At 37.1% G+C, this 21,335-nt stretch overlaps 6 protein-coding genes across 8 annotated transcripts; 3 read left to right on the forward strand and 3 right to left on the reverse strand.

The window, feature by feature from the left end:
* Positions 1-406: 406 nt before the first annotated feature.
* Positions 407-2,420, forward strand: LOC105222524 (mediator of RNA polymerase II transcription subunit 13). The gene is made up of 2 exons (XM_049458850.1): positions 407-1,101; positions 1,190-2,420. The coding sequence occupies exons 1-2, from the start codon at positions 1,047-1,049 to the stop codon at positions 2,347-2,349; spliced, it is 1,215 nt and encodes a 404-aa protein (XP_049314807.1). The 5' UTR covers positions 407-1,046; the 3' UTR covers positions 2,350-2,420.
* A 1,392-nt stretch (positions 2,421-3,812) lies between these two features.
* On the reverse strand, positions 3,813-5,650 carry LOC105222525 (transmembrane protein 19). Its single transcript, XM_019989071.3, has 4 exons — positions 5,402-5,650; positions 5,055-5,303; positions 4,846-4,998; positions 3,813-4,784 (listed from the first exon to the last, which is right to left on the reverse strand). Exons 1-4 carry the CDS (start codon positions 5,517-5,519, stop codon positions 4,303-4,305), a joined length of 1,002 nt encoding a protein of 333 aa, XP_019844630.2. The 5' UTR covers positions 5,520-5,650; the 3' UTR covers positions 3,813-4,302.
* A 129-nt stretch (positions 5,651-5,779) lies between these two features.
* On the forward strand, positions 5,780-7,567 carry LOC105222528 (ruvB-like helicase 2). The gene is made up of 2 exons (XM_011199883.4): positions 5,780-6,390; positions 6,450-7,567. Exons 1-2 carry the CDS (start codon positions 5,923-5,925, stop codon positions 7,410-7,412), a joined length of 1,431 nt encoding a protein of 476 aa, XP_011198185.2. The 5' UTR covers positions 5,780-5,922; the 3' UTR covers positions 7,413-7,567.
* A 315-nt stretch (positions 7,568-7,882) lies between these two features.
* LOC105222526 (lysophospholipid acyltransferase 5) lies at positions 7,883-11,810 on the reverse strand. 3 transcript variants are annotated; one of them, XM_011199882.4, is made up of 5 exons: positions 11,529-11,810; positions 10,304-10,435; positions 9,504-10,241; positions 9,152-9,444; positions 7,883-9,093 (listed from the first exon to the last, which is right to left on the reverse strand). In XM_011199882.4, the coding sequence occupies exons 2-5, from the start codon at positions 10,413-10,415 to the stop codon at positions 8,749-8,751; spliced, it is 1,488 nt and encodes a 495-aa protein (XP_011198184.2). In that variant the 5' UTR covers positions 10,416-10,435; positions 11,529-11,810; the 3' UTR covers positions 7,883-8,748. The 3 variants fall into 3 exon arrangements, with proteins under 3 accessions (XP_011198184.2, XP_019844629.2, XP_049314803.1); XM_019989070.3 differs by lacking the exon at positions 11,529-11,810 and adding an exon at positions 11,089-11,239; XM_049458846.1 differs by lacking the exon at positions 11,529-11,810 and adding an exon at positions 10,499-10,648.
* A 904-nt stretch (positions 11,811-12,714) lies between these two features.
* Positions 12,715-13,545, forward strand: LOC105222529 (BET1 homolog). Its single transcript, XM_011199884.4, has one exon. The coding sequence runs from the start codon at positions 13,006-13,008 to the stop codon at positions 13,351-13,353; it is 348 nt and encodes a 115-aa protein (XP_011198186.1). The 5' UTR covers positions 12,715-13,005; the 3' UTR covers positions 13,354-13,545.
* LOC105222530 (protein max) lies at positions 13,525-14,986 on the reverse strand. The gene is made up of 5 exons (XM_011199885.4): positions 14,734-14,986; positions 14,556-14,621; positions 14,224-14,331; positions 14,036-14,159; positions 13,525-13,969 (listed from the first exon to the last, which is right to left on the reverse strand). Exons 1-5 carry the CDS (start codon positions 14,776-14,778, stop codon positions 13,809-13,811), a joined length of 504 nt encoding a protein of 167 aa, XP_011198187.1. The 5' UTR covers positions 14,779-14,986; the 3' UTR covers positions 13,525-13,808.
* Between the last annotated feature and the right edge of the window lie 6,349 nt (positions 14,987-21,335).

Raw genomic sequence — 21,335 nt, forward strand, 5'->3', positions numbered from 1 at the left:
AGCAAAATCAAGGCCCCAGGCTATACAGAAGTCGGTAGTGCTTAGTTCATTAACAGTTAAGTACCACACTACTTTCTTTCATTGAACATTCATTACCGCTGCGCTGCGTCCGCCCACAATCCACCAGTGATCGACAAACAAACATATGTAAAATTAGACACACGTTGGCACATACATACATATATAGGGTGTTCTTTTTTAGTGGAATACAACTTCAACACATTTTTAAACGAGAAAAAGTTCACTTGGTTCAGCTGTCAAACCAGTTGCCAAAGTAAACACATAATTTGACATGTATTTTGATGTATACATACTTCATAATCGGAGAAAAATACCAAATAAACTCTTATAATAGAGTCATTCAAAAAACATGAAAATTATTTCGAAAACTCGCGTTTGGTGAAATAAACTGTCAAACACAATTTTACCGTCACATTATTATCCGCAATCAAGCCAATTTTCGGCATAACGATTACAGAAATCCGTTTTGTGCGGTATTTAGAAAGTGAAACTCGCCAGACACTCTTGGAAAAGTTAATATCTGGGTTTTCTTATGAAGTTAAAGTTACATGTCTCCTGGAAAGCACCCTTTATATCAAACTAATTATCTATGCAAACAGTTAAGTTATATGAGTGCTTGTGCGTTGCCACTAAAGAGTGATTAAAACATGATGAGGCACTTTGATTGTTTTGATTGACTCTCAAGAGTTGTATTAAAGATCGCTTCACATATTTAACGAGCAGCTCATTAAAATAATTTCTAACCCGAAGATGCTTGATACGTTGCGGCGCTCATTACGCGTTATTGATGCCACTTCTATGGCAGCGAGAATTTGAAGGGTCATCGCAAAGAATAAAATTAGCTGCGAGACAAACGGACTTGCAACCAATGTGGGTAAAGAAGTAGCCTAAAGTCTAAATATATATTTTTTGTTTATGGACATAGTTTTTTGGGTTCTTTGAAGCGCTTGCTAGTAGGAAGTGAACGCCGACAACATAGCGGTATAAAAGCATGCGCAAGGTCGACGCAGTGCTGCATTAACAGAATGGCTACACGAAAAATCACTACAGCAACACTATACTTCGGCTTGATGTGTGTTGGTAAGGCGAAAATGCATGCGGCACTACTTCTGCTTAGAATTCTTTGTAGCAAATGTTATGGTTTTTTAACACTTCTAACTCCTTGCAGTGCACGCAGCCGCTTTGGAGCCCACTTTGGTGAATAACACCACCACGAGCGCGCCTGAGAGAGCAAGTGTCAGTACGAACACAACCACAACATCAACAGCAACACCGCTCAATATTGTAGACACCACGATTATAACTCCAAACGAAAGTCAGCTGGACAATGACGAGTCTATGGCTAGACAAGCTGTTGAAGGAGGACGTGCGGTCACACCGATTGGCACCAAAGAGTTAGATGGACGTAGCGCCTACATAAACAATCAATACGTGGCCGACGAAGCACCATTGTCGTACAATGATACTTCTCCGCCACTCTATCAATTTCTGCAGGAGCAAATGGAGCAAATACTCGCCTCGAGTTTGCCTGGTGAATATCGCTTGGAGAACAATGCCGCCAATAAAGAGAGTAGTGCGGTTGGCAAAGAGATGACCACCAATGGTTATGGTGTGCCAGCGCTACAAAATGCCGTAAGCAGTCCCGTATTCGCCTATGGCGGCACCAATTTTCAGGAAGAAGACGATGATTTGATAGGAGCCTATGGCAAAGCACCGGATGATAAGTATTATCCTGGCATTGCGCCTACCAAGCCAAGCACGATGGAACTACCGAAACCGATAAAAGTACATAACATTATTACGCGGCCCAAATTAACGCACACAGCGACAACAACCAGCACCACCACAACCACAGAGACGCCGAAAGCACCGAGCTTGGGTGGCTATGGTGGCGGTCAGGTGTCACTCTCAGAGGTTGCCGCAGCGCCGCAGTACAAGCCACAAGTGTCCAACAATAACAACAATGGTTATGGCTCACAGCCTATGTCCAGCTATAAGCCACAAATCAAAGAGGAATATTATTCGCCCAACCCGAGCAAGTACACTTATGTGCGACAAAATAGCACAGTGCATATGCGCAAACGTCGTATCACATTTAAGACGGTGGCGTCTGCATCACAGATCATCTCCACGCCGCTGGCAGATTTGATGTTCAAGTACTCGATTGGTGTGGCGAAGCCTTCGATGGCGGCCGGTGGCAACTCTTTGTTCGAGCATGATGATCAGCCCGTACATAATTCCCCTCCAAGCGGTTATAATGATAATCTGGATCTGCCGAAGCACGCGTATAGCGGTAAAATATCACATAGCAGTCACAGAAAAAATTAAGTCGGTACAGCTTAGAGATATTCTTAATTATGTGTATTATTTATTGTATGAAATAAAATTTTATAAACTATAACAAAGGATGTATGAGTTATTCTCATTTTTTTTTTATTCTCAAGGCCATGTTTCGTCACAAACACACATTCGCAAACTAAGATCGAGCATTTTTAACTTATGGTAATATCGAGAGTTGACCTTATACCGAGACCTTCTACAGTAATATTGCTGTTGTTGTTGTTGTAACGACAGAAAACATTGCTGAAATAATTTCCAGGAATGATGCCAAGTTTAGTCCTTGGCCGCATAAAATCCGGCTCCGTTCTGGTAACTTGGACCAACTGTCGTGGAAACGGTTCTACAGTACAATATTCCTCACCGCTTCATTTTTTATCCGAATCACTATTTAGGTAATATTGATCTTTCTTTGGCCCAGCCGAAGTCCAACGATCTAAGCTAACTATCGAAACGAACATATGAAGGCGATCTTAAAAGTCGACCATCTACATACTTTTATATATGATACCACTACCACAAGAAATATTAGGCGCAGTCCAAAGAAGTTTTTTTTTTGTGTCGTTTCGAGACCTTCGACAAAACATGGACCCACACCAACGGAAAAAACAGTCAAAACATGTCTTGTAAATAATAGTCTCTACTTACATTTTCATGTAAAGAGTCTGAGTCCTTACTCAGCATATTGAATAACATCGGGAGCGTAAATTAAAATTTTGTGGACTGACGACGGAAAAAATACCAGCAATAAGGACGTTATGATGTATCGACTTCATCATACTTGCTAAACCTATTACTTTTGAGCTTAGATCCTTTCATCACCAGTCAATGAAAACTATCACATAACACATAAGATTTGTTAGAAAAACGAAAACCACTATATGTAGTATGTGGAAGTTGGGTTAGTCCCGAGCAAATTGTATCTATTTTTCTCAATAGGTAGATAGGTAGGTCAAATTTTCGCTCAAATTTAGTTGTTTTTGGCACAAAGATACACTGTTATGAGTAAAACACGCTATCTCTTTTTCATTAAGATAAATCCCATATTGGCCGATATATGGGGTACAAAGTCGCCCCGAAATTCGAACAATTTTATATTAGGTATATGGAGGCTGAGGGAAATATTGGTTCGATTCAACCATTTTTTGACATACAGACATACATACCTATAGAAGAGGAGAATTTTTTCTTAATTTCAGTTACATATATTTATGAAACATTGATTGTCATTTTCCATCAAAAGTCTACTATAGGTACCTAGGTCTAAATATTTGGTACCTAGGGGCTTGAAGAGGTTTTATTGGATTTCTACAATTTTTGGTTATAAGTCAGCAATAATGATTGTTCCGAAAGTTGGAAGTCCGGAAGTTCTCACCGAGTTGCATAACGGTCCAAGGTATTTGTACTATATATTAAAAACACGATTTATTTTTATCATGCATGGCGTGGACGTCCATGCATATACAAATGTTTATTAGTCACACCTACATGCATATTATTATATTTAAAGCTGCAATCGATAATTTTACAATATAAAAACAGTTCTTTTTAGTTACAGTTTGAGACAGATTTCCTTGGGTAAATAATTAAAAATATTTATGTAACCTTTGTCTAAACGTTTCACGTTACAGATCAGTTCTAGTAGTTGCATATTTAAATAAGATTGTAAAACACCAAACATTCAAAACTAATTAATAGGATATGCAACTGCTTCGTTGGTACTCGATAGTATATTAATACATACATACATATATGAAGGTGAATTTTAGCTGCTGAACATGTGTGTGTATGTTTACAAAATTCGTTCTGGCTTACATTAGAGTTTAACTGCAGCCTTTACAAAAGTACCGTATATACAGCTAATTGAAAAATTTTTTTGTTTTGCCAAAAGTCAGCGGTTGTTAAAATATCAGAAGTATCAAAAATCATCATGTCGATTCTTACTTAATACAAAGGCCAAAATTTTAACGCTATCAAAGGCATAGTCACACCGGTCACAATGCTGGAAATCAAATTGACACTGTGGTTGTCCAATATGCGTAAACCGCTGATATGGCGCACACCCACTCCAGGACATTCTACAATTTTGCCTTCCTTATCGACACCAGAGTACTGCATTGTAGCACCAAGCAATGAATCCAACAAAGAACCAAGAAGTCCAGCAACGCCACCAAATATTATAAGCGGCCACTGTGAAGGGCTCGCATGTAGCGTGTGCGCTTCGACGGTATAACGCACCGTTATATAGTAGACGACTCCAACAAAAAGGCCACCAGCAAGACTAGCCACTAATCCTGGTATAGAAACACCGCCGTTAGTGCCGCGTGGTACACGGCGACGCGTTGTGATCAGGAATGGATCTTTTTTTGAAAGCACACTGCCGAGCTCACTTGCCCATGTATCGCCATTGCAACAAGCGAAAGCGCCTGTCAAATATTTTTCTTTAACCGCTAACTTTGACAGTGGAAATTTATTTTTTTTACTTACTCATAACTGCAACGCCTAACCAGCTGGAGCGATACTCATTGGAAAAATCAATGGGACGCTCACAACTGCCGCAATCTATGAGATATAATAGCGCTAACTGTGTAGCCATGCCACCATTACACAACACCTGCACCCAGTTGCGTTGGCCTTCACCTGCGCATAGCAAATTTAAAATAATTATGTGGAAACAAGTGGAGTCCAACACTCACCTTCTTTGAAGTCTTTTTCGAATTTTCGTTTCAAATGCGCACGAAATTTAGTTGCACGTGACGAAGTGAAGAAAAATGCCGCCAAGCTGGCGAAGAATGCATGGTTGGCGATGGATAAAATGAAGGAAAATATTATACCCAGTGCAGCACCTGATTTATTAACGGATTTTCTGCGTAGCGCAATTGTCATAAGCGTAAGTGGCGCTAATGTTGAGAACAGCCAACGTGTTGGGGGTATGACGGGCGGTTCTATATTAGAAAATATGAAATTACAATTATTACACACAAATATATGCCAAGGCAATGGGTGGTGGGCGACTTTTAGAATCATTTAAGAGTTCATTTACCTTCAAACTCATTTGAATGCCAAAATTTCGAAAAAGCCAAATTACCCAGCCACATAAATAATGATAATGGAATGGAAAGACTGCAAAATATCACCGGCAACCAGGCGTGGACGTCCATCCTGAACACACCAAATTGAGTATTTCAGTTATTGAAAATAGAATGCCGACGTACAAATGTTGGATAAGAGAAATTAACTTTCTTATATTTCTTTTTAAAAGCTTTCACTTACGTACGGTGATAGATGCGAATGATGATAGCAAAACAAAATAAAAGTAATCCACTCTTATTTTATTTTCTTTAAAAAATCGAAATGAAATCAACCCTGTCTTTGCTGCAACACAACCCCCAAACTATTTGAGCAAATGTCAGAAGTAATAAACAGAAAAACACGTTAAACAAATGAAAAGGTAGTCGCCCGGTAATATTTCTTAGCAACGAGAAACAATTAATTATAACTTCCAGAAAGTTTTGCTATTAAAAAGTAAGTTTGGTGCAAAAGAAATAAAATCCAATACCAAAAATGGCTGATGGTGACAAGATTGAAGTACGCGATATTACGCGCATCGAACGTATTGGCGCGCATTCGCACATACGCGGTCTAGGTCTGGACGATGTGCTGGAAGCGCGTGCTGTGTCACAAGGCATGGTTGGCCAGAAAGATGCACGCCGTGCCGCTGGTGTTGTAGTACAAATGGTGCGTGAGGGAAAAATAGCTGGGCGTTGCATATTACTGGCGGGCGAACCGAGTACAGGTAAAACGGCTATTGCTGTTGGCATGGCACAGGCTTTGGGTACCGAAACGCCATTCACCAGCATGTCTGGTTCGGAGATATACTCGTTGGAGATGAGTAAGACCGAGGCACTATCACAGGCTCTCCGCAAAAGTATTGGTGTACGCATCAAAGAGGAAACAGAAATTATTGAGGGTGAAGTTGTGGAGATACAAATTGATCGGCCAGCAACGGGCACTGGTCAAAAAATTGGAAAGGTATATCTAAATTTGTTTTCAATGAACTGCAAGATTTATTCATTTGTTATATTTTATAGGTTACTTTAAAAACGACTGAAATGGAAACAAATTACGATTTAGGCAATAAGATCATAGAGTGCTTCATGAAAGAAAAAATACAAGCGGGCGATGTTATCACCATCGATAAAGCTTCCGGCAAAGTTACTAAGTTGGGTCGTAGTTTCACGCGTGCACGCGATTATGATGCCACCGGAGCACAAACACGTTTCGTGCAGTGTCCCGAAGGAGAATTACAGAAACGTAAGGAAGTCGTGCACACCGTCACTCTGCATGAAATCGATGTCATCAATAGTCGTACACACGGCTTTCTCGCGCTATTCTCCGGCGACACTGGCGAAATAAAGCAAGAAATACGTGATCAGATCAATAATAAAGTACTAGAATGGCGTGAGGAGGGCAAAGCGGAAATTAATCCCGGCGTACTTTTCATCGATGAAGTACATATGCTAGATATTGAATGTTTCTCCTATCTGAATCGCGCTTTAGAATCGGATATGGCACCGGTTGTCGTAATGGCCACTAATCGCGGAATTACACGCATACGCGGTACAAACTATCGCAGCCCGCATGGCATACCAATAGATTTATTGGATCGTATGATTATCATACGCACAGTGCCATATACCGAAAAAGAGATTAAAGAAATATTAAAAATACGTTGTGAAGAGGAAGATTGTCTAATGCATCCAGACGCTTTGACCATTTTGACACGCATTGCAACGGACACCAGCTTACGTTATGCGATACAATTAATTACAACAGCGAATTTAGTGTGCCGACGACGCAAAGCTACAGAGGTAACCACTGAAGATGTGAAGAAAGTGTACTCATTGTTTTTGGATGAGAATCGTTCCAGTCAAATTCTGAAGGAATATCAGGATGAATATATGTTTAATGAAATACAGGAAGTTAGCGATTGTGAAATTGAACCAAAACGTGAGGAGACTGGCGGTGGCGACGAGCAGCCTATGGAACATTAATCATACATTAGAGGGACGTAAGGGAGGATAATGTTCAGTTTAATTGCATACAAACCTTCATTTTACAGATACATATTTTGCACTTTAATTGAAACAGAAACCATGTTATTTTTAACGCTTTAATAATAAAAAATATATATACCTATGTATTATAATAGCGTGACTCTTTAGTACAATAACAAAAGTAAGTACGTAAGGTAAAAGGTAGTGAATATAGTTATATGTGAAAATATATAATTTCTTGTGTAATATGAACTTTCGCTTTTAAATTAAACAATTAAATTAGTATAATAACTTGTGGTGGACATTGCACATATAAATATGTATATAACTTTTTTCTTAAATATATTGCATGTGTTGTATATATACTGAAGTAAATTTTTATAAAATACTTCACTTTGCCTCTGCTACACGGCATCTATGCAGGATAATTGCATAATTATTCGGCGCCTTTTTATATAAAACATTTGTTTATACATATGTATTAGAGTGTCCGATATGTTCAAAGTTGATTTTTGTTTTGCAAAGACCCTCTGAAGTTTCAGTTTTTGCCCTAAACAAACGAACCAACGTAAGCAAGGTCGAACTCAAATTATTTAACTTTTCTTTTACATTTTATATGGGGTTTTTTACTATTTGCTATTAATTCTTTTATCTCAAAAACAATAAACCTACAACTAAAAATGATATTTCAGTTTTCATATGGTACACCATGTCGTATGAGCAACGAAGAAATCACTTGCCAAAAAAATCAACTTCGAACACAACAGACACCCTTATATAATACATTTATACTTCAATAGCTTTACAGCAAGAAATATATTTTACATATGAAAATTTGTTGCTATTTACAACACGATATATACAACAAAGTGTGCCTGAGCTTGACATAAATTAAAATTAACTACTGACTAGTAGGCTGTAGATTATATAGCTGCAAAATTACTAAAGTACTCATGTTTGCGAAGGCCAAAGCCATCATCGCTTTAAGAAATATTAGGTTCAATGTAAAAATATAAAACTTTATGAAAGGATAATTATGACTACGAAAGTGAAAAATTAGCTATGACTGCATTACAACTTCAAACTTTAGCACCAAACAGCTGTTTTTTGTTTTCTTTATTATTCTTTGATACACGATAATCAATTTGGGTGCGACAAACTCTTAAACGTTTATAAAAAATATGTCTTTAGCAAATTTCACTTTTTAACAGCCTTTTTACTTGCACAGCTAATACATCAGTGCTCTTAAAATATTAGTAGCTAAATATTTTTTACAATTTACTATTAATCAACGGTTGGCTTGTAAATGCCTAATTATTGTTAAGCCCCTTTACTAATCTCGTTTGTCATGTGCGCCATCGTTAATAGTTGGCGAAAGTGTTGTTGCACGTCCAAAGGTTGAATCTTGTTCGCGTCGTTTTGCGGCACGTACATAATATTTGTAAGTTTGATAGAATATTGTCCAAACCAACACACCAATCAACACGAAATAATTCACGGCGCTATATGCCTTCATCCAACGAGAATAACTGAGCAATATGAAGGGTGTCATACACCAACCAATGACGAAGAGATCGTAAAGTTTTTGTATAAAGTACTTAAGTGCAGGGTAAACAAATGGAGGACTAACAATATCAGCGTACATGTCAATATTAGTTTTCGCCCAGACGCTGGCAAACTAAACAATTCAAAAAAAATTTGAGTGATGAGTTTTTTTTTATTACAACAATACTCACTTGTTTCTCTACCGTCACGGTCATGTATTCATTAAAGAAAGCCATGTAGTAGCCACTGTGAAAGCCATGCCACACAGCTAAGAAACCCAAAGCCGCTGCATAACTAATCGTACGATTGTTAAGGAACTTAAGTCGCTTATAAACGTATTGACCGAGCCATTGATTGGTATTTATATTGAAAGAGTGTACGTAATGCTGCATTGTGTACCCTGTCTCCAATATGATTAGATTAACATTAGAGCAACCAGACCAATCGTGTTTGCCATTTTCCTGCTTGCCCGCATAAGATATGCCTGTTCGAATGAAGTGTGATAACATAAATACTTATTATATAATTTTTACAATTACTTACCCAGAATTATGAGCGCACCCTCCGTCAGTAGCCAGCATGCAACATACTTGTAAATTGCAACTTTCGCCCATACGCCCAAATAGGCTAAACGCCAGAAGTATGACACCTTCGCATATTCATCAGATAGAATATAGGTGTTGGGGAAATATACAGCACCAATTTGGCTAACAATTAAGTAAACAAATCCTACTGACATACGCTTGAGGCCTGCCTCCAAGTTGCCATCGTGCTGCTTGAATTCCCCTTCGATGAAACGCTTATAACGCCGATACGGAAATTGTGGTCCAATTAGAAAAGAACATGGCAAATAAGCGAATGCAAATAATTCGAGTGGTGATGGGAGCTCTGCAAGCGCACACTCCTTTTGTTCTTTAGAAAGTTTGTCTTGCTCTTTCAGCCCATCTGCTAAATCAAAACCAAAGCCGATTAAACGCAACACCAGCACACAGTGCGGCATAGTCCAAAGTATGTCATATTCATCACTTTCCGTAAAATGGTAGCCAACAAGCAGATATGACATATGAAAAACGAAGTTTAAAATTTTAAATTCACGTGGACAGCCACGAAGTAAACGCGCCAGTACATAAGTTGTGGTGATTGCAATTAGTGAGTGATATGTCTCTAAGCCAAAATTAAATAAGCATATCAGCAAACCGCAGATGACGAAATAAAGGTGATGCAGTTGCTTATTGGGTTGACCTACGACATGTTTGCGATATAGAACAGCAATTCCATACCCTGGAAGTGAAAGTTTATTTAAAAACTGGATAGATGGTAATAAATTAATGTTTATTCCTTACCTCCAAAAATTGAGAGCAACAAGCGCAGCGCGGCTTCATTTACGCCAAATGATTGCGCCAGCTTCCCTATAAGACCAAGAGCTGGCACCGCGGCACCATCTAATGTCGACATATCTCAAGTTACAAATCACACTGCAATTACAAAATAAATTTATACAAAAATTAACACAACTTATTTGCATATATAGTACATACATACATATACGAGTTTCATACATGAGCATAGCTCTTATCATTTATAAATATTATTATTTAAGTGGTCTGGAGCGTACAATAACAAGGGTAATTTCTAACATCGCAATAAAAGTAAATAAGTTCATTTATAACGGACACACATGCAATCTATAACTTCATAAAAAATATATATGTAAATACATTATATAAATGTCACAAAAAAACAAAGATCAATATGACACATTAACATACTGACCCATTGGCGGGTAAAACCAGTTATAGTACAAGCTATCGTACTATGAACCTTAATTAAACCTTTAAGAGCATTTACATAGCAAAAATAATAATATAACCGCTAATATGCATGCAGATTAGCAGATTTAAGTATAGTATAAGAAAAATAAAAACAAAGATTATACTTGTGATTGCGCGCAGCACAATGGCAAAACGCCAAGCGAAGTCACCTTAGAAAATTTATATTTGAGAATACAATAAAAAAATCGGCTGATTAAAAACAAGAGGAGAAATTCAATTGCAATAATTAGGTAAAAATCCTATTATACAGTGTATAATTTATTTAATTATTATGCTTAGCATATTTTTATACACACCTTTTTATTTATAAATGTTATTGATTATAGATTTATGTTAGTGCATCACGTAAAACTTGCAAGGGCGCTAACAGAAAGAGATATACGAATGTTTCAGCGATAGAAAAGACACTAAACAAATAATATACAAATTTACATAAACACATTTGCGGGTAGTAACTGATAGATTGACAAAAATAGATTAAATAAAAAAATGCCAAATGAGACTGCGTGCGTATTTATATGTATTTAAACATTATATATATATATTTAACCTGCACATGATAAGCTATTTTGTACGTTATAGCTAGATACTCATGACTAACATTGCATATGATTTAGTGAAAGTTGGCCATAATATTGCATTGATAAATTTTCACTCTATATCAAATTTAAATTATCATTTAGTACACTGATTACGTCAATTGCTATGTAAATAAGTGCATTGCAGCTTTCTTTACCTTGACTTTGTTATGATTTTGGTCAGTGCTCTTCCACTAATGGCTAACAGAGTACGTGATACCAATCGCGACTTATATTTGTTATGAAATTGATTTTACTACTAACTTTTGTGTGAAACACTTTAACTATATTTTATTTCGCTCTTTTACACTACTCGATATTGATTTTCAACATTTTAAAACTATTAATTTTGTTAACTTAAAACATGTTTATAGAAATAGATATAAAAGAATACTGAAAATATATAATGAATCCCATCAAATGCAAAACACAACTGCTCATATGTATTCACAGCTGTTCGACTTTATTTGTTTACTACATTGCGAATGGTCTCTCCGCAGAGTTGCAATGCTCCTGCCTTAAACAGTGTTTATTTAAAGTGTAGTAAAAACATCTTATACTAATTAAAGTATTAAGGTTGGTACGCAGCTCTCAAGTAATTGCTCAAGAACAAAAATACATTATTTCTGAAGTAATTTTGACAGCTGGTTACGCATCGTGAATGATCCACATTAGAAGAGCAAGAGAGAATAAACAAAGTAAACAAACTTTGTGCGTATGTATGTATGTATGTATGTGTATGGTAACACAAATATTTTCATTGAGATTTAAGGAATGTTGTTGACGATTGGTTGGTTTTATACAACATTTCAAATGGAGCATACTTTATAATAATGATTTCAACTAATTTAGGATGAATTTGACGATTACTTCGAATTTCCTGCAAGAAACAATTGTTGATTTGATGTTTCTTCGCAAAACCAGGTTTGCCATATTCACATTTTATTGAAACAAAGTATTAAAAATTAGTACTAGCTTTCTTAAGAGCTGCGTACTAGCACAAGTAACTTTATCGCAGGAACGTTTCTGGACCGTTTCTTAAGCGTTTTTTTATATGAAGTTTTTACGTTTCTTGAGAGCTGCGTACTAAGCTTTAAAAGAAAAATAAAACAATTAAAATGTGTTATATGACAACTAAATATTTTTTACTTTTATATTAACGCCGCGCAACTAAAATATAATGGGTTGTTCTTATTCTTTTCCCGTAAAACTCTTTCTGATTTTTATAAATGCGTTCGTATTGCTTACGAATATACTTTAATTGTTTTTATTCAGAGTTTTGTTGTTTCTTTAATTTGGTGGAATTTATTGTGAACTCAGTCATACCATTCATTCACAGTTACATGTTATTAAATTCCAGCAATAAAATATAATTACTTGCAGGAAAACAAATGAATGTGCAACTAAAAACAAAGTAGTTTTTAAAACGCTCGGTGAATTCATTAACAAAGGAAAAAGGAGGTGATAAAGTCACAACAACAAAATTCAAATACGTACTCCTGCAGAAACTACATTCCACTCAACTGACGTGTCAAAACAACTTGCATTAAAGTAACAAATTTATACTTTCACAATATAATTTAACAGCCGTATTGCATTGATTCCAATACAAACCTGGCGCATTCCGGCAACAGTATGCGACGCAATAATTATCCGTATCAACCGCTTAACCAAACGGCAGGTCAAAGTGCTTTACCACACGATGCGCTTGAAGAGGAGAACGAACGTGCTGCTGAAGAACTAAAACATAAAATAGGTGCACTTAAGTCATTAACTATAGACATTGGCAACGAAGTTCGCTATCAGGACAAGTTGTTACGTGGTATCGATGATGACATGGATAGAACGGGTGGATTTCTCGGTAATACAATGGCACGAGTGGTACGCTTAGGGAAGCACAGTGGTGGCCGTCATATGTGCTACATGTTTCTTTTTGTATTGTTTGTGTTTTTAATATTATACGTTGTCATTAAAATTAAGTGAACCGATTGCTCTAATGAAATTATAATGAAAGGTTTAGTTGAATTATTACTGGATACGAATGTGAAACTTTCGACGTGTTGTGAGCTACCTAAATGCAGCCAAAATTGTTGTGACTGTTAAAAAAAAGAGCTATTAACAACTGCGATTACATATGTATAAATGAATAAACTATTTTTGTAAACATAAAAAATATATATTTGTTAGATTTTTTAAATGTAAATAAAATCTAAAAGAGCATAACCTACAAACTAGTTATAAGTATTGTAAAAGAATTTATGTACCATCATCATTACACTGCACGATTTCTTAGCTTAATTGATTCGTCTCTCATAATTGAGGGGATTGTTCTTATAATTAAAAAAGTGGTGAGCCACATACAAAATATTTGGACGCCATTTGCGCTACATATAGTATAGTTTATGGTAGCAACATTGGAGACAGTCGTTTGACATTATCTATGTTTGATAGGATGTCTTCATCTTTTTGCTGCGACGACTGAAATCTTGTTCATCGCCATCCGAACTATCTGCCGCTGAAGCTTGATACTCTTGATTCAGTTGTTGATACTCGTTGGGGTCTATCACATAGCCTTTCTTTGCCTCTTCCAACATGCGTACTGAAAAACCCGAAAAGGTGTTTGATCCACTTTAATTTAAAGGAAACGGGTTTCCGCTGTACTTACTTTGCTGCTCCAAAATTGCATTTTGCTTCTTAATATCTTCTACGTCTTTTTGATTTGCTTGTATCTTTCGTCTCATTACTTGGATGCATTCCGTCGTTTTCTTTAGTATTTGTGCACGACTGGCCTGAAGTGGAAGTTCCGAGACACAATCAATTACACCATGTTTTGAAAAATTTCACAATTTTTACCTTTTCACCCTTAAGTGTTGGCACTGCCTCACGTAAACTGGTAAAACTCTCCTTTATATGGTCACGTCTTTTTCTTTCCAATGCATTGTGATGTGCACGTTTCTCTGCCTTTAAATGTAAAAACAATTGAAACAATTTATGATTTCGTAAATAGTTCTTATACGAATTCAAGTCTGCGACGGCGTAAATAAACAACCGAAACGGAGGAAAAAACCACCACCACCCAACCCAATTAATAGAATGATTGGTGTAAATATTTATTGGTGTGCGTAAGCATGTGCCAGCAGCACGCGCTCGCCAACACACACGGCCACAAACAGACAAACACTCACCTGCGTAAAATTTTGTGTATTTGCATGCCTTGATGACTGTGCACCCGTATCAGAATCGTTATCATCCTATGAGTGAGAAAATAAACGGTGAAAAGTATGAAAAAATAACATTTGAAGTTATTGTTTTGATTAGCAAAATTGTTGTTGTTGCTATTTGTTGTGGCAATTGATTCCTTACATCACTTTCAATGTCAATATCCCTTTCTTCGTCGCTCATTATCATCAACGCGAGGCCAGAACTAGGCTGTTAAACTCGATTAAAAAACGTTATTATGTTATGCTGCGCAAGACACGATTTTCAACAATATATTTTGTATTATTCTTGCAAATATATCACAAATATTGATACGCACTTAAATCTGGGCCCAAATTTTCATGCAAAAGCAAATGCCACACTCAAACAAACGAAAAACGTGCATGACACAAAAGGAAAAATTAATCCGAATGATAAGAAAAGAAGAATACTGAATGTGTAATAAAAAGAGTTGCCAAGTTAGTGAGATTGAGCATTTTCTTATTTATTAGATTATTTTAAAATATCTTATAGTTGCCTTGACAGAAGGCAGCGTTAATCCGGATTAACTGCGCACTTAATCAATCCAAATTTTGTAGGTGACAGACGGCAGCTATGCGAGTTTGAAACTCTTTTAAACAGCTGATTGTTATTTTTATAATACTGTTACAAAAGTAGTATTAAGTTGTATTTGTATTGCTATATGCATCCCTTATTATGAACATTAGCTGTAGGTACATGGAATAGCATTTGTCTTGTTGTAGTATCTGGCGCCGCGGCTGTCTGCTTGTCGAAACAATAGACATCTGGCGCCGCAGCCTGATGTCTACTTAAACAATTGCTGAGTCTTGCGCCACGGCTGTCTGCATTTGGCGCCGTATAGCATTATGTTCTCGTAATTTCCAGACGCAATATTCTAGAAGGACACGTCGGCATCAGCGAGAAGTGCGTGGCTATATAAGCCGTGGCAGCGCCAACGTAATAAACCAATGCTAAGAGTAAACTGATATAGTGTAGACGAGTTGTAAAATAAAGAGGTTTTGTTGAAGTGAATTAAACGGCTTTTGGTTTTATTTGTCAATCCAGAGATTCGAACCTAGTAAAGTAAAACTAGCAAGGAGTAAATTCGTAACAATATCTTATAGTTGCCTTGACAGAAGGCAGCGTTAATCCGGATTAACTGCGCACTTAATCACTCCAAATTTTGTAGGTTACAGACGACAGCTATGCGAGTTTGAAACTCTTTTAAACAGTTGATTGTTATTTTTATAATATTTTCAATGAAAATGGCACAATTTCGATTTCTTTTGGGCCGCGATCTGAAGTTACCGTTGGAAAGAGGAAGTCCTGTTTAAAAAATATATTGGGTTATAGGTACCGCGAACGCTTAGTTTACGAAGTATTCGACTTTAAAGTTCGAAAACTCCCAAAATTCGAACATTTCAACAAGTTATTTCACTACATTTAATACACTTTATGCACATTTTTTTATTTAATTAAACTGTAAACATTTAAACAAGCGCTGCGATATGATAATAAGCAAATAATACAATATATGAGCAATTCGCTGAAATTTCTCTTTTTCGTTATAATTCCTCTTTCTTTATTTAGCAATCTTAGTTCTAATAAAAACAAGCGTCTATAAATTATATTTCAAATTAAAATGAGTATAAACAATCTTTCCATGCAAATGGATATTTTCTTATTTAAATTTAATAAACAACTAACTAACTAATAAAATATTTAGATTTTTAAAGGAGTACTACCTAAAAGTACTTCAGTCACCCAGGGTATTGGCCATTGTAGAAACATAGGTAGGAAAAGTATTTTTTATTATAGTTAATATAGAAAAAAGAATCACGCGAAAACACAAAGAAAGTAAAATCGTTGAAAATCCTACATATTTGGTGTTTTCCTCATAATTGAAAACAATCTAACCTTTTCAACTAGGGGCCATTCATAAATTACGTCACACGAATTTAAGGACTTTTTAACCCCTCCTTGTCACAAATTGTCACATTTTGATCTTAGTGTTGTCATCACTCCCTGTGACTCCATAACCTTCTGATGTCTGTTTAATTAACACAGGTGGTGGTAAAAATCCTTCTTTTAATAATTTCCAACGACTACAACGTCTTATACCGCAGCATGCAATAGTTTCACATTTAACTATTTCTAAAAAATATTGTGACTCACGTACATTAGCTTACCAAGTAGCATTATTTTTCAACATCATAGCCTGTTCAATATCTAGTCCAGTAACAGTTTGTGCAACACATTCAACAACGACTGGAAAATTATCAATGACTAACTTGCCCCAAAGGTCAGCAGACACATTGCCCGCACTTTCGAAGCTTCGTTTTTCTAGATCTAAGTCAGTAGTTCGATTACTTGAATCAAGATGTGACCCAAAATCATCATTATTTAATAGTACACCAGTAAGTTCGCGACTGAGAGGTACCATGCGTGGGGCATTTGTAGCTATATAAATTGCATCTAAATGAAAATATTTAAAATGTTGTAAAGCTGAAACTATAACGCGGGAGACAATTTTGTAACTTTGATTAAGATTATAATATAAAATAAAATAAAGTACGATTCGCAGAAGAGCCCCAATGTTTACAAATTTATTGTAACGAACCCTGGACATGACGAGTATACCTCAGCAAGTTATACTTGTAAGAAGCAGGGGCAGTAAAAAGCTTCGTTACAACTTAAGTATTAAAAACAAAGAGTGTGTTTATAAATGTTTAATATTTTTTGTTTACCTATAAATTTCACGTTTGTACATCATATTTTGAAATGTGATGTCACAAAGCTTTTGACCCCCCCTGCCCCTTGTCACACAATGTCACTTCTGAATGATACCCTCCCTCCCCTTCAAGGTGTGACGTAATTTATGGATGGCCCCCTATGAGTGTACTAAGTGATTTTTAAATTAATAAATATAGCTAAAATAACAAAATAAAAGTGAAATATAAAGTTATTTCAATGTTTAGAGCGTACATTTAAATACACAAAGTGAAAAATGTGAAAAAAGTTAGTGAAACATTGTGAAATATTATACTAAGTGTTATTAATACAATTTTTTGAATTTTTAATTTTTAAATATTAGTGTCAGCAACATTATTTTTACTTATTCCTCCACTGGAGAAGCTCCCCTCCGTACATACCCCATTTTTGTGTTTTTTATCCGACCGCCAAAGTAATCGGAATAGTGCCATGAAAATCGAGGATAGTTAGCCGACCAATTAAAAAAAAAAAAACATTTTTTATTACAAAAACATATTGTTACAAAAAGTAGTATTAAGTTGTATTTGTATTACTATATGCATCCCTGATTATGAACAATAGCTGTAGGTATATGGAATAGCATTTGTCTTGTTGTAGACATCTGGCGCCACACTGTCTGCTCGTCTAGTTAAACAATTGCTGAGTCTGGCGCCGCGACTGTCTGCTTGCGTCTGGCGCCGTATAGCCGTATGTTCTGGTAATTTCCAGACGCGATATTCTAGAAGGACACGTCGGCATCAGCGAGAAGTGCGTGGCTATAGCCGTATTCTCTGGTAATTTCCAGACGCGATATTCTAGAAGGACACGTCGGCATCAGCGAGAAGTGCGTGGCTATATAAGCCGTGGCAGCGCCAACGTAATCAATCAGTGCTAAGGGTAAACTGCTATAGTGTAGACGAGTTGTGAAATAAAGAGTTGTTGAATTAAATTAAACAGTGTTGATTTTATTTGTCAATCCAGAGATACGAACCTAACAAAGTAAACTAGCAAGAGTAAATTCGTAACAATTGGTGTCAGAAGTGGGATTGTCAAATAATCCAAATTCAAGATGGTTAAATTCGGAGAATTGAGGATTCAGCAATTAAAAAAGGAACTGGAGGAGCGTAATTTGCCGATAAGCGGGCAAAAGGCGGATCTGCAGGCACGATTACGTGAAGCAATGGAAGCGGACGGAATTAATGTGGACGAGTTCGAATTTGTTGGGCCAGAAACTTCTACAAAGGTAGAAGAAAAATTAGAAGAACAACGAACATCATCAAGTATAGACATGAACACGTTGTTAGTGGCTATTAAGCAAATGGCAGAAAATGTAGTGCAAACAGAAAATCGTCTGGCACAGCAAATAGCCGAAAATGCAGTGCAAACAGAAAATCGTCTGGCACAGCAAATAGCCGAAAATGCAGAAAATGCAGTGCAGGCAGAAAATCGTCTGGCACAGCAAATAACGCAAATAGCTGAAAATACATCACAGTTAGAGTCTCGCCTTACACAACAAATAACTGAAAATAATACGCAGTTAGAAAAGCGTTTGGTGCAACAGATTACAGAAAATAATACACAAGTGCAAGAGAAATTTTCAAAATTTGAAGACGAATTAAGCACAATAAAAAATGACGAAGAAAATTTAAGATCAGAATTTCTTCAACTGAGTAATCGTGTGCGAGAACTGCAACTACATGGCCCTGCACCATCAACAAATAATCAAAGATTGAAGGCACCCACATTCGATGGAAGTATTCCATTTCAAATTTTCAAACTTCAGTTTGAAAAGACAGCAATGGCCAATAATTGGAATGCAGCGGACAAAGTGGCGTCCTTGTTTGTATCATTGAAAGGACCGGCAGCAGAAATCCTTCAGACTATTCCAGACTGTGAACGGGACAACTATGAGGCATTGATGAGTGCGATAGAAAGACGTTATGGTAGTGAGCACCGGAAACAAATATACCAGATCGAACTGCAAAATAGGGGTCAGAAGATGAACGAGTCGTTGCAAGAGTTCGCAACTGAAATAGAACGACTGGCTCATTTGGCAAATGCAGATGCACCTGTGGATTACATTGAGAGGGTAAAAATTCAATGTTTCATAAATGGAATTCGTGATGTGGACACCAAACGCGCCACATATGCAATGCCAAAAAGAACGTTTGCTGAAACGGTTTCGCACGCCCTCACACAGGAAACAGCTTCCCTACTAAGTAAACCAGCACCCAAAGTACAAAGGGTTGAAATGGAACAACCGGCGCTGATGGAGGAAATATTGAAGACTCTGAAGACAATTGCTGCACCGCGAGTAAATACAACAGGCAGATGTTTCAACTGTGGAAAAGCGGGTCACTTTGCCCGAAATTGCAATATAAAAGTAAACCCATCAAAACGGAAACAACCAACAGATAACGAGGACGGAGCATCTACATCTCACAAGTCGTTAAACTAAAACGGAACAGTTCAAAGGGGCGTGAGCTGGTTCCCACAACTATTTGCCCCACCATCTCGATATCACAAATAGGTCGCCATGACAACAATCTTACTATCAACGGTATCGTAAATGGACGACTGTCAACGCTTACTTTGGATACTGGTGCCACACATTCAATTATCCGACCGGATGTGGTAAGAGGAACGGTTGAACCATTAGTCGGTTGCAAGCTTCGAACGGCCACCGGGGAGGAAGCAGCTGTCGCGGGAAAAGTGTTTTGCGAAGTGATGATTGGTACCCTGGAAGTTAATCACACCTTCATCGTAGCAGAAATCACGGATGAAATTATAATGGGAGTAGATTTCATGATTGATCACGGGGTTACTTTGGATTTAAACAAGCAAATGCTGTTTTGCCAGAACATGGAGATGCCTATAAACACCGGATATGTGACCAACGTTGAAAGTAAGAGGGTGATTGTTGATGATAATCAGAGCATTCCACCAAAATCTGAGGCGATTGTATGGGCTAAAGTGAATGGAGGAGGTGGGACTGAAGAGTTGTGGATTGTGGAACCAACAAAAATAGATACACCCATATTGGTAGGAAGAACGCTTGTGAAAACTAGAGAAGACGCCACCATTCCGGTGAGAGTAGTGAATGAATTCAACACGCCTATAAGTCTGAAGAAAGGAGCAGTAATTGGACAGTGCCAGAATATAAGTGCAATAGCACGATGCGAACGGTCACAACAGAAGCCTACGATTGAGCCTCAGCAGATAAGTCCTACACTCCTAAATAATTTGCTGAACGAACTGCATGGAAATGAAAAATTAAAAGCAGAAAAACTATTAGAAAAATACGCATCCATATTTGCAAACGAAGGAAACACAGGAAGAACCGGCATTGTCAAACATCGCATAAATACTGGAGACGCTAAACCAATCCGACAAGCTCCGCGTAGGGTTCCACTAGCAAAACGAGAGGATGCTAACAAAATTATTGAAGACATGCACAAAAACGGTGTAATCGAACCTTCAATAAGTCCATGGAGCTCACCTATCGTCTTAGTTAAAAAGAAAGATGGTAGCACCCGTTTCTGCGTAGATTATAGGAAGTTGAATGATGTCACAAAGAAAGACAGTTATCCTCTACCAAGAATCGACGATACATTAGACACCTTGTCTGGAGCGAAATGGTTTTCTACATTAGATCTACAAAGTGGATATTGGCAAGTCGAGATTGATGAATGTGACCGTGAAAAGACCGCTTTCAGTATGGGCGACGGGTTATGGGAATTCTCTGTGATGCCATTTGGGTTATGTAATGCGCCTGCAACGTTCGAGCGACTGATGGAACATGTGTTAAAAGGACTCAACTGGAAGACATGTTTAGTGTATCTTGATGACATTATCATTATGGGAAAAAGTTTAGATGATCATCTGAAAAATCTAGAGGAAGTCTTTCAGCGAATAGCAGCAGCCGGATTACGCTTGAATCCCAAAAAGTGTTCATTATGGAAGAAGCAGGTCACATATCTCGGACATAAAGTGTC

This window comes from Bactrocera dorsalis, chromosome 5, assembly GCF_023373825.1.
Source record: "Bactrocera dorsalis isolate Fly_Bdor chromosome 5, ASM2337382v1, whole genome shotgun sequence".
NCBI lineage: Eukaryota > Metazoa > Arthropoda > Insecta > Diptera > Tephritidae > Bactrocera > Bactrocera dorsalis.